Source organism: Hesperophylax consimilis, chromosome 15 (genome assembly GCF_061612785.1).
Source record: "Hesperophylax consimilis isolate HC1 chromosome 15, BYU_Hcon_1.0, whole genome shotgun sequence".
Classification (NCBI taxonomy): Eukaryota; Metazoa; Arthropoda; class Insecta; order Trichoptera; family Limnephilidae; genus Hesperophylax; species Hesperophylax consimilis.
Genome location: NC_142850.1, coordinates 32,797,339 through 32,811,136, shown reverse-complemented (window position 1 = coordinate 32,811,136; position 13,798 = coordinate 32,797,339). Strand labels below are relative to the sequence as shown.

General features: G+C 33.6%; 1 protein-coding gene across 1 annotated transcript in view; it reads left to right on the top strand.

The window, feature by feature from the left end:
• The window catches only part of shg (DE-cadherin), a 675,856-nt gene extending 662,374 nt beyond the window's left edge, over nucleotides 1-13,482 (top strand). The window contains exons 23-24 of the mRNA XM_089640480.1: nucleotides 8,567-8,725; nucleotides 9,629-13,482. Of these exons, the coding sequence (XP_089496606.1) occupies nucleotides 8,567-8,725; nucleotides 9,629-9,765 (296 nt within the window). The 3' untranslated portion in view covers nucleotides 9,766-13,482. The remainder of the gene's footprint in view (nucleotides 1-8,566; nucleotides 8,726-9,628) is intronic.
• Nucleotides 13,483-13,798: the final 316 nt, after the last annotated feature.

The window sequence follows — 13,798 nt, the reverse complement described above, 5'->3', positions numbered from 1 at the left end:
AGATTAAGGTTAAATCAGAATTATTTCCGATTCTAACGGTTAACCACAGCTACCTACTCCAATAGTTCTGTTGTGTTAAACATTGATAACAGTCTACCAGAAAACCAATAACTGTTTCGCGTACAATATTGCGACTACGTTATCCATTAGGGGTTGAAAATCACTTCAAATTTATATGTTCGAAAATTATTTGTAAAAGTGTTGCTTACCGCGTTTGTCAATGATTCCACTCAAATGTTTGGTGTATTGCGGCGATTTAAAAGGTTTTTGCGGTTAATTATTCACGAGCATCTTCCCATCTCGGATTAACGGCTCCATTTGATGGGGCCCAAGTTTTGCGAAACAAATTTACGTCCGCGCGGAGAAGCAAATATTTCCTTGGGGCTGTAATTACCTAGCTATCTGCCCACCTAGCCACCTATCCCATCACAACGCTTCCTTCCTTACCCGACGATAGACCTTTGCAAAGAGATATTTAAATTAAACTCCTCCAGGATCTTCGCTGATTGGGGGAGATACAAATATTTTCATGTACAACTATTAATAGCTCAATGCGCGACCATTTGGATCTAATTCTTTTTTTTTATTGTTTGGTATAATATTTTACAATTCATAGTTCAATCGAGTAACTAGCTTTATTAATTACATTTACATCGGCCTTCTTTCTTTAAGCCCTCCGAAATCGATGGAAGAATAGATATAAGATTACACAGACCCTGAGGGAAAGTATTTTCCTTAGGGCCTCCTGTGTGGAGCTAAGTACTTCCCCACCTACTTCTTCCCCATCCCCTCCACAACACCCTCAGCCTCACAACACGGGTGTTATAGTCTCACTCGCCCCAGACGGTTGAGAGAAGTTGGGACTCTTGTGCGGCATTTATATAAAAAATAAAAACATACCATTTTTTTTCTCGGCATTCAGTCTATGTAGTTTTTCTCCATCCTTTGCAAGTTCCATCCTTCGATGCCATCATCAGGGTGGGCATTAAAACTCCACTGTTGACGGCTGAGATACAAATGATAATTTCTTACAACCCACGATTTGACAAACGTAAATTATTAACGTTTATTCATCGTATACATTTTCTTAAAACTTCATTTTGCGTAAAACGTGCCATTTTTTCCTTATCTCCATTTTCGAGTAATATTCTCAACTTGAAAACGCTGCTTCGTGCAATTCTAAAAAAAGATTACATGTAAAAAAAAAACTTTTCGCCGTTTGGGTACGTTAAACAAGCGAGATCGGAGTGAGAGCGTATTAACATTAGCATACAATCGGACTCATCGCTGCTCCAGTCAGTAAAATGCCGGAGGAATTTTTTAAAAGGAAATAAGTAATACTTGTTTTACGATAATATCCGGGAGGAGAAATGCGCGGAAGTTTGTTCTCGTTCGGGAATTATTTGCGATTGCGAAAACTGAGTTATTCGGAGAGAAATCTCTGGACTTTCGTTAATTTCACAACAACAAAAAAACTTTGAAGAAGAAATTGTTTCATTTGACACAGAAAGACTTGGGTTAAATTATCCGTTAAAATTTGCCTTTAATTATTGCTTGACAATTAAATAATGTAGGTTTTAATCAAATATTGAAACGACGTGAACACAACTTCTACGGGCGAAATAAAATCCCTCTATTACTGCTTATTTTATTTAACTCCCTGAGGAAAATAATTTCCTTCAGGACCTATGTCATCTTTGGGGATGCTGTGTGGGGGGTCTTTTTGAGGAGAGGAAGGAGTGAATATGTTGAAGGAGGGAGGAAACACAGAGGCTTGTCAATTCGTTCCACAGCCGAGTTGTTGAACTCAAGATCAAGTTGTAGAAGCGACCCATTCTCGTGTGAATAATGTCAATTGTGTGCATATTTAAGGCGCGCGTTTGGCGTGTTTCCCGACTATGCACCAGTGACGAAGAGATCGATACCGCTAGTTTCTTGTAGCATCTTCCAATCTAATAGCGGTAGAACAGGGACAGCATACCTACCCGACGCCTGATGCAGATCTTAAGTCCTAAAAACGAACATTTCAATCCTGATGTTTATTATTTACGCCAATGCGATACTGAGTTAGCAAAATAATAATGAACATTTATAGATATTACATTCTGTACATTATTTTAGTGTAAATTTGAATGGAAACCAGTGTCGCCACTGACTTGGTATCTTTTGGTTCTAGCCCATTTAGCACGCGCTCTATCTCTTGCCTGACGTCGTATATCTCCATCCCATTTGAATTTCATCAGCTTATCCAATAATCCTGCGCTATATTGGAACTAGTAATGTTCGTGAGTTATTCAGGAAACTGTTTTGAATAATAAAAGTATTGAAATGGTTACTAACGTTTAGTGCCTAATAATTTTTATGGCAACAAACTATGTACAATCTAAAATATTTTTATTTGCCGTTGCCGAAATGGTTTTGATAACTTATATGTGGCAGAAATACACTTACTCGCAATTTTGCCTTTTGTACTATTATTTTCCAGAATTGTTGAGTGTTTATGCGTGTGAGAAAATATACATAAGCTTTTAAAAACGTAATCGACAGTAGGTTAATATCGCGTTGAATTGATTCGAAAAACCCCTTTAAAGTAGGAATTCTTGAGTGGATTCTCTAAGCTGTAAATTACAAATTTGCCAACATGTATCTCCGCCATCTTAATGTAAATATCTCTTTGTGTAAATAGTCAAGTGTTATTTTCTATTTCGCTTATAAGCTTTTAATTGACATCTTAACATTTCTCACATACTTCAGACAGCTGATTTACACGATAAAGCATTTAACACATCTAGTGTTAAATGCTTTACGGCCTCTGTGGTTGAATGTTACCCTTGACTACGAATCCGGAGGTGGCATGATCGAATATCAAATTTAATTTGATTAACTGATATTATTTCACAATTTATTAATCTATGTTCGTTTGTTCAAAATCTTAAATCTCCAAAAGTTCTTCACCTATCTTCTCAGAAAGACTGAGCCTCAGCATCGCGTGGCGGGGTATAGCTAGTTAAAAATAATATGTATTATATTTGAGGCACTTTCCAGAATGGTCGAATCTTTCAATTTCTCCATGGTGAAAGACCACTACTCAGATTCAAAACCTTGCTTGAAATGACTTTAGCCGCCACCTTTTACCACCTTCTTTTTCCCCATTTCCTTCCCCTCCCATAATCTTTAGCCACTCAACATCCGATTGGAGATGCCATAGTCTCATTGGCTTCAGACTGTTGGGAGCAAGTGGGACTCCTGTGAGGTCATTACTATACAAGAAAATTAAAAAAAAATTACAATCGATAGGAAAGAGTATTTTTAGTTTTAAAGTTAAGCAGAGCTGCATTTTCGGGTTAGGTTTAAATACCGGGAATAAAACAAATCTATTTAACTTAAGGCGATGCCAGACGTAGTAATGCAAAATCATGTGTTTTTCGTTTGAAAATTTGGTCGCCTAGAAATGTTTCAGATGCTTTAATTAAATACTGCGAGTAGAATATTGGCCTTTGAAATAATTGACTATTTTTTACATAAGTCTTTTTATAAGCCCAGAAAAAATTATGTATAAGGCCTATGAAAACTGCGTTAATGTTCAAAATCTCCTACTTACGAACCCATTTTCGGTTATGATTTTATTGTATAATGTGAAAAATTAAGTTATTTATAAACTAATCGAAAAAAAATTAAATATTTATGCCTGAACATCCACAAAATAAAATAAAAGGCACTTTTTGGCCATGTTTTGATCTTGCATAAATCAAAACATGCGGATGGTTTTAAGCGGGAATTTAAACCTTATCGCCATCTACGTAAGGGTTGTTATTGATAGGGGCTCAATTTAAAATATTACACGACGTAGTGCATCGCCTTAATGCCTTTTGAGTCGTAAAAAACTTCTTTGTTAAAGCCTTGATTTATTGAATTAGATATTTTAAGTGCCACGATTTCTAAGATGCTGTAAGAGGATGGCATGATATTTTAAGATTTTTTAAAAATATATATAATATTTGATTTATTATTACATTAATTTGCGGATTTAATATCTTTATGTATATAGTAAAAATGCTTAAGGTCAGTATCATGATTTATGTTAAGTTATTGCATTTGTGTTCAAAATTGTAAAAGGTAGTATAGACAGCCCTGATTAAATAAACTTCATTGAATTTTACATACCTACGATAGCCACTCTTTCCAAAATCCTGTTTAAATGTAAAGCCGGCGCCAGACATGTGTTCAAAGAAGTGTTCACATAAGTGTTCACATGTGTGGCACGGGCATTTGATACTGTGTTCACTTATTTGCGCACTTAAGTGCGCTTTGCCGTTCCGTGTCGGTTTCTTTGGCGCACATCAAAGGGATCAAAGTCAAAATGTTTGCATGCCTGCCACACTGCGCGAAGCCCAGTAGCGCGAGCGTCGCCGTGGAGAGTTGTCGTGCCGCGTGCTTACACAAACAAGCCATAACCAAGCGAACTAGCGATGGAGTGGAACAATGAGGGCGTGTTTGAATTCATTGAATTATTACAAGAAGAGCCTGACATATGGGACCCAAAACGAAAAGGGCATTACAAGCACATAAATAATATAAGCAAACTGTGTCGACCAAATCGTCGTCCATGTTATGTGAGGTCTATTTGAAAACTGTGAGCTCAAAGAAGTGATCAAATCTTTGAACACATATCTGGCAGAGACACACATAAGTGACCAAATGTGTGAGCAAAATCTTCAAATAAGTGTTCACTTATTTGAACACATGTCTGGCGCCTTTTAAACACTTTAAACATTTGCCTGTACCTATATTACATGAAAGATACTCAGATGTGATGGATGTATTTAACTGCACGGAAACCAGTTACAAAAAGGCTATATTATCATATATTTTTAATCAATATTAATTTAAACTTAGTCTACTTATACTTGTATATTCTGTATGTACTGTATGTACTCTCCTACATTTATGTAGGACTTTCTGTCGTCATTTTACGTTCAAATGCCTTAATTAATTGTTAATAAAAATATATATATATTTCTAGTATTTAATTATGCTTGTATACTGTGACATGCAATTATTGTTAATGGTATATTTATAACACCGATATTAAATAAATTTACAGAATTTCACGAACCACCTTTTAAAAGCCCTGGTGTTAAATACGACAAGCATTGTGTTTCATCAGGAAACGGCTTACTTATAGTAAATAATATTCAAAAAATATACACAGAAACACAGCAGCCGATGCAATATTATATTGTATATTTTATGAGGGCAATCTTTTCAATTCTTGGTATCAGAGTTTTGTTCGTAAGTCCAGAAATCTTTTTAAAAATGATTTATTTGCTTTGTTTACTAAACAACTAATACTTTTACATCGAAAGTTTTAACTGTGTTCTCAATAAACTTTCCTAATATGGACCTTTTGATTGATTCTAATAACGCGGAATGTGTTTTTTAATAACTAACTAACCGTTACGTCCCGCAGGGGTGGGCAGAGGACGGACCGTCAAATAATTCAGTTCTTGCACACAGTATTTGCTTCATTCTCATTATTTTATCGTCTTACACCTTTCTGTTTTTTTTACTCTTGTCGTAGCCCGATAAGAATTTGATTCACTTGATGATGTCATGTGTTTCTCGGGCGTCCGCGACTTCTTCTAACATTCACATTAGAATCACGTATATTCTCTTAACACTTCTTTTTGTTCTTGTTTTTTGTTGCTATATATATATGGAGTACCTACTATGATTTCTTATTATAAAATACACTAGTTTTGGCTGCGAGTGATAACTTTGGTTCAATGAACTAAGATTTATTTAGAATTTGAGTGTCGTTTTAAAAATTTGAATTTATTGTATCAAGATTTTATCCAAGCCACAAAGTACCTACCTATTATATAATATTTTAATATAAAGTTATTTTTTAGGTTAATTTCAAAAATGGTGTGTCAAGAATTCAGACATAATTTGATAACTAATATTTATTCTTGATTAATCTGCAGCAATTGTCCGTGTTGTGACGTGTTTTTTACTACATCATAATTGACTATATGAACTTTCAGCCTCATAAAACCCAATATTTTAATATTCGGTGTAATTTTTATCATTTTATTTTAAACTTGGAAAATGATTGAATGAAAAAATAATTTTTTGCCTAATTTTGTATATAAACTGTTCAGCTATTCGGTGCTTATTTCGCTTTTATTATGATGGTATAGAAGTAGACCAATTAAACAATATATACTTGTTAATATAATAATACATTTAAAAACAGAAAGTTTAAGGCTAGTTACTGATAGTTTTTTTTTATCAAACTACCCAATTCGAACTGGGGAGTAACTCTTACAGGTATAGTTTACAGGTAGGAAACAATTACATTATTTGAAGAACCCAAATATTGACCTTCAAGCAGAATAATAATAACCTTATAATTATTTATTAAAACTTCAATAACGTAGTAATTACTAAATTATACAAAACAAAAAGATAATAACAAACTTAAAATAATAAAGCTTATTAACATAGTAGTCATTAAACTGTAATTCAAAGCAGAGAGATAATTAGAAACGTAAAATAATGAACTTATATAACCAAATAGTTAGTAAACTTTACAAAATACAAATAAATATAAATAAGAATTCCTACAGTAGAAATATAATACATTTACTGGGTGGGTAATAATTTGTCAGTTTAAAATTTGAGAATATCTATAATGGAGATGGCAATTTTGTAATAGTAGGTTACAGAGTGGGTGAAATGCAACATATATCTCTAATACTTACTAATATCCTTCTATGCGTTTAGAAACACTAACTGTAGTGGTCCCCAAACTTTTTTGTTCGTAGACCACGTTCCGATTTTTTTCGTTTTTCGGTTAGACCCCCTGCTTTCCTAATATTATTTTTTCAAACCGGAATTTCCCTAGATTAATGGGTTTGTATGTATGAGGTAGATTCGAATGCTCAGTGACCTCTTCTTCAACATTTCAGAATTTCCCTAGAAACCACATCACTGTTGTACTATTCCATATTAGACCACAAAAAGTGACATTCTCAAAATTGTCATTTACATCTCACGCATCTCCTATTATTTTTCACTGACATGGACCCCTTGCAAGTCGACAAATGGTCGCAAGTGGTCCATACCGACATATACTACTTTAGTAATGACTGAACGAACAGGTATCTCATCTATAACACTTTTGAAATAGGAACCTTTGAACTGATATACTAAAAATCTCATAAATTACGACTTAAGTTAGTTTTTCCTGTTGAGTATATATGATGAAACTGGCTTGTTCTAGTTTAAGAAGCGGGGTTTAGGGGTAGCAATGCTGTCACATCATATTCCGGGAAAGGTTCTACTTTCCCACATGATCGATTTATATTTGACCGTCTACTATGATTGATGACGACATTGAATTTCTGAAAAGACCAACAACTAGTAAACGTATTTTGATTGACCGGACTGTCGAGGTTTTATTGTTATTTTTAATTTTTTGTGCGGTCTATTAAAAGTTAAACAGCCATAGCGTTTAATAATCCTTGGCTTATTTTTATAGAAACTTTTTTGTGATGTTAGAATATAACTTAACTTTAAAAAGAGTAGTAATTGGGGACCTCAACATTTTTTGTCTATAGATGTTATCAAAGAAACAAAAATTGGTACTAAGCCCCTGCATTCCGAATTTCTACCGATTTAAAATATATTTCTCTTGAATACTTTAAGTTTTTAAGTGTCAACAAAATATATGTTTTTTTTTAGATAATATCTATATATCGGTAGAGACGAAACGTAATTACATGAAATTCCCTCGATAGAAAAAAAAAACGAAGAGTGCTCCGAAAATTATTAAAAACACATTTTGCTCTGTTACTTAGCATGATATAAACTTAGGCATTTGTCGAGAGATTTTTGCTCTATTTTAAGCTAGTGGTGTTTTATTAAATATTTTCACGACTTACGCTTCATTATTGTCGTTTTTTAATATTAGCGCACTCTCTCTAACATCCGTGTTTATATATCTCCCTTTCAAACCATCTTATTTTTGATGGCTTACTATGGAGCCTTGTCGAATGTTGTTAATACTAAGTGTAACAAAAATGTGAAATTTTGTAGTTAAATATGTTAATTTATCATGTAATAATAGTTTTTTTTAATTCTAGCGTTATGTGGATTATTCAATATGCAACACTCAATATAGAAATTCCAGCGTTTATTAAAATTTACAAATGGAATATTCACCTTCTAACTTAGATACCAGTATTTTTTTAAGTGTCGTTTTCGTATTAAAAATAATTTTCAAATCCTGCCAAAACGATTAAAATCTGTCAGGTACGGCCATTCCCGCACCGGTCGATTTGAAATTAACAAATTTTAATCATAATTAGCAAGAATATTTAAAAAAAAATGTATATCGCAGTGGCGACCCATGTACGAGTACACGCAGCGCAACATCGCGCAAAATTATCCGCATTCTTTGCACGCGACCAACCAACCCGATAAAGAGCTCTGACAGAACCCACCGACCAATCACAGAGCAATCGTTTTTGTTATGTTTAAACATCTTCTTCTTTTGCAGTACCGATGATGGGGGCCGAACCGGACATCTCCGGTTTCCTGGACGACAAGAAGCACGTGATCGACCGCGATCCGGACACCAACCCCTTCGATGACGTCAGACATTACGCGTACGAGGGAGACGGCAATACCTCGGGTTCGCTCTCCTCGCTCGCCAGCTGTAAGTTCTTTTACCCGTATTGTTTCTATGATAAACCAAATCCATTATATTATCCTATTCTGTTCTCTCACTATTATTTTTATCCGGTTTACCATCATTATAAAATCTACTAAACTAAAAAAAAGAAAGAAAATTGTCATATTGAATGGCGTTTTAACGTGGCCACATAGGGGTAAATTTGAAAATCGAGAAATTTAAATGTACTCCCGGACCGCCGTTTGCGGTTGGTTCGTTCCTTTCTCATGATTCGTTGTTCGGCTCACAAGTGTATACGCGCCTTTACACATCTCTGACATCGTATATCGTTATCCCATTTGATTTTTATAATGATGATGAAGCACAGTTTTGCATATGAAATTTTAGCGGAGAATCCTCAGACTTTTGGATCACGGAACACGCCCACTTGTCATTTCTTGTGTTCTTCTTTATTCTATGGTGCTGGTGCTGGTGCTCAAGTAAAGGTCATTAAAATATTTCGAAACATCAAAACCTAATTGGGAAATTCACTTGAATTATGTACTTTACATAATAAGAATAACGATTTTTTTTTTCGAAAGATACGATTTTTAGATGTATTTTACTCTCCAGGTGTTGTCCGCCTTTAATGAAATACATTTCATACCATACATATTTTCATTGTTTCTCCTCCATCTAATTTTGATATGTTTCAACGTGCATAATATCATGTTTCCTGATAAGTTTCACAAAGTAATAAATTACTAAAATTAATAAACTTTTAAGAGCTTTTAGCTCATCTTCATATATTTATTCCTAATAATAATATTATGTAATGCAGTGGGAAGGTAATTTTTTGGCACCATCTAGCGGCGAATATATTTTGTTTGAATACTTCGCCTGCAAAATAATATAATGGATTTGTTTAAAACATTTATTCCTTCTTAGGCACGGATGAAGGAGACCTGAAGTTCAACTACCTGTCCTCGTTCGGGCCGCGATTCCGCAAGCTGGCTGACATGTACGGTGAGGCCCCATCAGATGAGGACGAGAGTCAGGCCCCCGGAGAGGAGAGCTGGTGCTAGTGCCCGGGGACCCACTGAGACCCCCGGGACCTCTCGGGGCCCCTCGCGGGACATCGCGGAGGCCTCAAGGACCTCCCGCCAACCGCAGAACTGAACCACCACAACAAACAAGTGTACTTTTTATACAATCGACGTGAATTTTTAAAGGTGGAAAAAAAGGGGAAGATAAACAATGTGATTTAAAAAAAAAACAGTTAAAATTTCTTGTTTTTGAGGCTAGGAGGCGAGCTTTTTTCGTGAGTAGACTAAATTTGATGCAATTAAATGTGTATTTTTTTCTTCTTCCTTATTTCGACTGGTTTTTTTATACGTCAATTGTTAATATTTTTCAGTTCTGACTTGTTCTACGAAACGCTATGGAACATTTGTATTATGTATAATAAACCAGTCAATTTTTTACTGATACGGACATTTTATGTAAATGGCACTTTTGTCGCGTGCTAACAACTAGTTTTAAAATACATAATGGCGGACATTCAACAATTTTTCTCTTCGTCGAATTTTTCCATGAGGTGTCTATCGATGTTAATATTGTATATGATAACGCAAGGCTAACGTAAATTTTTAAAATATAGACTGACTAAATATAGCGGGCTGTTATCGTACGGACGTAGATTTTTGTAACGAAATAATTAAATTTTAAATAATAAATACATTACGTGCGGAGCGTGAAGAATCAACGAACTTACTGTTAGTAAGCGATACTCTACACTTTGCGTTACTGCCTCCGTATTCTTCATGTCATATCTTCATATCCTCGGTTCTTTCTTTTACCTTTATTCAATCTAATACATTTATGTAACTAGCGTTAGACCACTTTCAATCAAATGATGACCCAACGCATTTGAACTGTCCACGTTGAAAATTGAGATTGAAGGGATTGTTTACTTAACTGCAATAGTCATTATTGTGTGTTTTATCCATAGAGAGCACCATTTAATTATATGAATATATTATCACGATGACAAATTCCTCTTTCTTTCAATATGTTGTATAGTGACATTGTTTTTTGTTCTGTGAGAAGGATTTTGGTCGTCTCGTTCTTCGTGAGTAGATTTTTGCGAACCGTAAATTCGAACGAAATTCCAACTGTTTTCAATAAATTCTGTTCGGCGCCAACGTTTACTTTTACTGTAGGCGTATTCGGTGTATGCTATAACTGCATGTATTTTCATGTGTGCTTTTGTTGCCCTCAAATATTTGTCATACACATATCATATGTTTTAAATTTGTTTTTAAAAAGCACCCAAAAGCGTGTGAAAGTAATAATTTACTAGGAAATTCTAAAAAAAATCCAGTTCGCAAAAACGCAGTTTATAAGTACAAGCGTATATGAACGCATCTCAACACGTCATAAGTATATATAGCCACAGGGATCATACGCAAATTTTCGCAAGAATCCGCATCCGAAGAACAGATCTATTTGAAATCTTTTGGTTAATATAAGAATTTTTATTTTAAAATATTTTTTTTCATAAACGATCCCACTTATAATTTTAATAATACCTACGTTTATTTTTTAGAATAATTTAGTTAAAATGCATTTCTAATTGAAGCAAACAAGCCAAATTATAATGTCAAACCTTTTTCAATTATTTCCATGTATATATTTTCTTTTTCTTACATTAAAAATAGTACACTTATTCAGACAAATAAGCATTTTAAATTATGTTAAATATTATTCATTCAGTACATTATTTGATCTCCACGAGGTGAGTTTAGTGTATTTTCTGGAATTTTAACTATTACATGTGTAACTGTTTGATATATTATAAGTTTGGCAATCGTGCCATTACATATTTTTTAGGATTTAGTTTTGATGTATTCTGTATGTGTATTGTCAAGATTCTAGTCTAACATAGAAGAGGCATCAAATTAAAATCATTCTTGACTTTAAAATGACAATGTGAAATGTTTGGCATTTTGATTTTGCGGACATTGACGCTGCGTAAGATGAAAACAGACTACTAAACGTTCGGAATTCTGACCATTAACGTGCAACTATAACTCTAAAAACTGTGTAGTAATTTTTAACTATGTAAATCGGAATGGGCCTTGCACTAGAACCTGCGAGAAACGTGCCGTGTGTAATCATGATCATTCAGCAGCTCGCGTTCATGATTCAATTGGGATTCAAATAGTTGTCTGAACTCCTGAAATGGACTCTCTCTGTTCCCCAAACCGCGAGTTTATTTAAAGTGAAGATATTTTGTGGTGATGTTGTAGAAGCCGTTGTAGTGGAGCATTTTGAAGACCACTTCAAAAGGGGTACATTTCAAGACCTCTGCAGCATCGCAGAAAATCTTTCACCTCAAATATTTTCATAACCGACTTTTATATATGCTTTATTATGTTAGACTAGATTATTTTCAATTCACATTCGCAACGTATGTAATGATGGTGTCCAACAAACCTTAAAACAAGTTGATTTTTAAGTTTTTGCATAATATTTTTCTTAGTTAAGATTTGAAAACAAATAATAGTTTTTTCGTCAGGGTAACCGAATCATTCCTTTTTTCATCCAATCATTTCCAAGTATATTTAAAAAAAAATAGAAAACAGTTAAATATTATTTTCCTTACAAAGTGACTTAAACTGAGTTTTTATATTGTTTTCTTTTCTTCTTATTTAATTATTCAAAACATTCCTTGTTTTGCTATTTTTAAGGCTTTTATATTGTTTATTATAATAATTGGATTCAAGCATTGTAAATGATAAAACGTGAAACCACTCTTATATATTTTTTTGTACTTTTAGAACATTCTTTGTTGAAGGATTATTTTTAATGTCCTTGACACCTTTAAAATATTTTTTTTATACAATTTAACACAATTTGTACAAATACTTATCGATGGTGTATTTGTGTCCAAACACAAATGTGTGATTTATGTAGTAAAATAAAGTCAATTTCATTATTTTAGTTTCTTTAATTGAGCCATAGTATTACCTTTTAGATAAATAAGGTAGAATAAAAGAAACTACATTACGTATTTTTCAAAAGTACCGATAGATAATTCACACTACAACATGTTTTCAAATGTAAAATTACGTTGATTAAAAAAAAAAGTTTAATGTTATTTTCGGTAAAACATTCATAATTGTTTATTTTTTGGTGTTTTTTTTTAAATGTTATTTTTGTTTACAAACAAAACTTTTCACCATCTATCATGAAAAAAAATTTTTCTTAGTAAGTGTTTTTTTTCTGTAGATAGATGATTATCAATGTCGAAATTTATTTATTGTTTGGTTAATGCAGATTTTTTATATTTTTTAGGTATAAAAATAAATTCTTTAGTTTTAAAACTACGTGTTTTTTGGACTAAAAAATAAATCCTATTTTGCTGCATTGATCGAATGATAGACTGAAGGAGCCCTGTAAATTAATCATTCTGTACAGACATATTTTTTGACCATTAACAACCGAAAAAAAACAATTAAAAATTAAATTACTAGGAAAAAAAATCGTTGTTTTTTATATGTGCTTCGAAATAACGACGTCCTTTATTTGTTTATCATTTGAGTAATTTTGATTGTTTTTGGTCAGCAGATATTTCTGGTTTTAGTGTTAAATATTTATCAGCATATGAAATGCACAATTTATAAATTAATTTTTAAGACTAAGTAAGATAAAATGCCGGATTAAATGATTGTGTATTCCTTATGTAAGATGTATAGCCTACTGTTGTCATGACCATAACAATGTATCATTCTTATAAATTAGGAGAAATACAATACACATGCCTTTTTATTCTCCTGTCAACCGTTATCCTTTACCCAATTTTTGTTTTTTTGTTTTGTTTACATTAATTCCACACAGGAGGCACTGGGGTTGGATTGGAATTGGGGGTCAATATGTCCAGGAGTGAATCCATTCCTCCCACTGCAGTGCAAGGCGATGGGTCGAGAGAGAGAGACCGGCTGGAGAAGTCAAAAGGTCTCCATCAACCAGTCATGCAGTGACGCTGGCAAACGCATCCTCCGCCGAAACCTAGACAAACCTCACCACATTAACAAACAGCAAAAAGCAAAACAC